This window comes from Berghia stephanieae, chromosome 7, assembly GCF_034508935.2.
Source record: "Berghia stephanieae isolate SIO BIC M18660-M18661 chromosome 7, UCSD_Bste_1.3, whole genome shotgun sequence".
Lineage (NCBI taxonomy): Eukaryota > Metazoa > Mollusca > Gastropoda > Nudibranchia > Aeolidiidae > Berghia > Berghia stephanieae.
Window position 1 is genome coordinate 5,074,636 of NC_088366.1, and position 2,500 is coordinate 5,077,135.

A 2,500-nucleotide genomic window follows, 5' to 3' on the forward strand; every position below is an offset into this window, starting at 1 on the left:
GAGCGCATAGTTGAGTTCTTGGAAAAGGCGTTTGACTCACATTCTCTCACAGTACTCAGATGTAAAAGTAGAGCACTTTTAATGAAAATTGCTGTAAAAGCTCAATTTTCTTCTCATTACCAACTTCACGTCTAATTCCGATTGAGTTTAATTTTTTTTAATTTGTAAAAGATGCCCTTTTTATTCCTTTAAAGTCTAATGAATTGTCTTAAAATAAAATTTAACCTATACCCGACAGCCAGGATGATGTGGAAAATCTCTATAATTAATAAAAAATGATAACATCATATTCTGGAACGTTCTGTGTTTCACATTACTTCTATGTCCCTGTACAGAAGGATCGAGAAAAAATGACTATCATAGCTAGTTTTTGTTTGCTGTTGGTTGCCAGGGTGTGTGTTTTATCGACCTGTGTCCAGATCAGTCGCTGTGGAGCGTGCTTAGTGGGAGGTTGAGTGGCTCTTTGGCCATGTTATTCCTTCCCGAAGGATGGTATTTTACAAACATCCCCCAGTTTCTTCAGAAGTGGATGTAGACTAGGTTATCGGCAATAACATATATATAGTGGGAGTTCTAAAGAAATATATCTATCTATCCATCTATCTATCTATCTATCCATCTATCTATCTATCTATCTATCTTCTATCTATCTATCTATTTATCTATCTATCTATCTATCTATCCATCTATCTATCTATCTATCCATCTATCTATCTATCTATCTATCTATCTATCTATCTATCTATCTATCTATCCATCTATTTATCTATCTATCTATCTATCTATCTATCGATCTATCTATCTATCTATCTATCTATCTATCTATCTATCTATCTATCTATCTATATATCGATTTATCAATCAATCTATCTATCTATCTATCTATCTATCTATCGATCTATCTATCTATCTATCTATCTATCTATCTAAATACCTATCTATCTGTCTATCTATCTATCAATCTATCTATCTCCATCTATCTATATATCTATCTATATATCGATCTCTATCTATCTCCATCTATCTATCAATCTATCTATCTATCTGGTTAAGTATCTTGCTACTTATCTCTGTAATATCTCTCTATCTATTCATCTATCTATCAATCTATCTATCCATCTATCTATTTCTGCATCTATGTTTCTATATATCTATCAATCTTTCCATAGATCTATTCATATATCTATCTATCTATCTATCTATCTATCGATCTATCTATCTATCTATCTATCTACCTATCTATCTATCTATCTATCTATCTATCTATCTATCTATCTATCTATCTATCTATCTATCTATCTATATATCGATTTATCAATCAATCTATCTATCTATCTATCTATCTATCTATCTATCGATCTATCTATCTATCTATCTATCTATCTATCTATCTATCTATCTATCTATCTATCTATCTATCTATCTCCATCTATCTATCTATCTATCTATCTATCTAAATACCTATCTATCTGTCTATCTATCTATCAATCTATCTATCTCCATCTATCTATATATCTATCTATATATCTATCTCTATCTATCTCCATCTATCTATCAATCTATCTATCTATCTGGTTAAGTATCTTGCTACTTAGCTCTGTAATATCTCTCTATCTATTCATCTATCTATCAATCTATCTATCCATCTATCTATTTCTGTATCTATATATCTATATATCTATCAATCTTTCCATAGATCTATTCATATATATGCCACGATTTCTGTGTATGTGTTTTCACTTGTGAATGCGTATCTGTATTTGTGTGCATGTGTGTGAGAGAGAGAGTGTGTGTGTGTGTGCGTGTTTGTGTCTTATCGATTTCTTAAACAAAATGTGGTTTGAATATCAAAATGAGATTCTTCCAGTTCGAATACCTTGAGCCTGTGACTGGAGTGTACCATCAGCCACACCCCAGAATCCCGTGTACAGCAGAAGCTCTGATGATTGGCTGTAGTCCGGTTTCCATAGTGACGTCAGTATCAACACGCCGATGTTAAGTAGGAAACCTGAAAATATGCATTGAGATAGATGGGGGTGGGGGTGGGGGGGGGGGAATTATATTTGTGATTTCATGAGGAATTTGGGATAATCGACATATGAAATATTTATAGTAAGGACATATTCTATACGCGGTCACGTACGGCTATGTCGGATCGGAAGGTCCTAGGTTCGAGTCCAGCTTTGAGCGGCTCATAGTGAGTCCTTGGAAAAGGCTCTTAACTCACATTTCCTCACTTTACTTAGATGTAAAATAAGTACACTGCGGTGTCTACCTATATTTTAAATGTTGCTGTTGGCTAAGGCCCCCTATAAAGCGCTTTTAGTGGATATTGCACTATATAAAAGTTCGATGTTTTATGTACTTCATAGCCAAATGCACTTTTTAAACTCTGAAAAAGCTTATTTGAAATTTGGTTCGTACATTTATCATTCTGTTTGTGACAGACCTCAGAGAAATCTTCAAGTCTTAGGATTTTGTTCAATTTTAAGAAAGGTCG

The 2,500-nt window shown here is 33.4% G+C and overlaps 1 protein-coding gene across 3 annotated transcripts in view; it reads right to left on the bottom strand.

Moving 5' to 3' along the window:
• The window catches only part of LOC144976396 (protein unc-93 homolog A-like), a 229,059-nt gene that overhangs the window by 666 nt on the left and 225,893 nt on the right, over positions 1-2,500 (bottom strand). For all 3 annotated transcript variants that reach the window (XM_078920661.1, XM_078920660.1, XM_078920659.1), the window contains one exon: positions 1,877-2,008. In XM_078920661.1, coding sequence (XP_078776787.1) covers positions 1,877-2,008 — 132 coding nt within the window. The remainder of the gene's footprint in view (positions 1-1,876; positions 2,009-2,500) is intronic.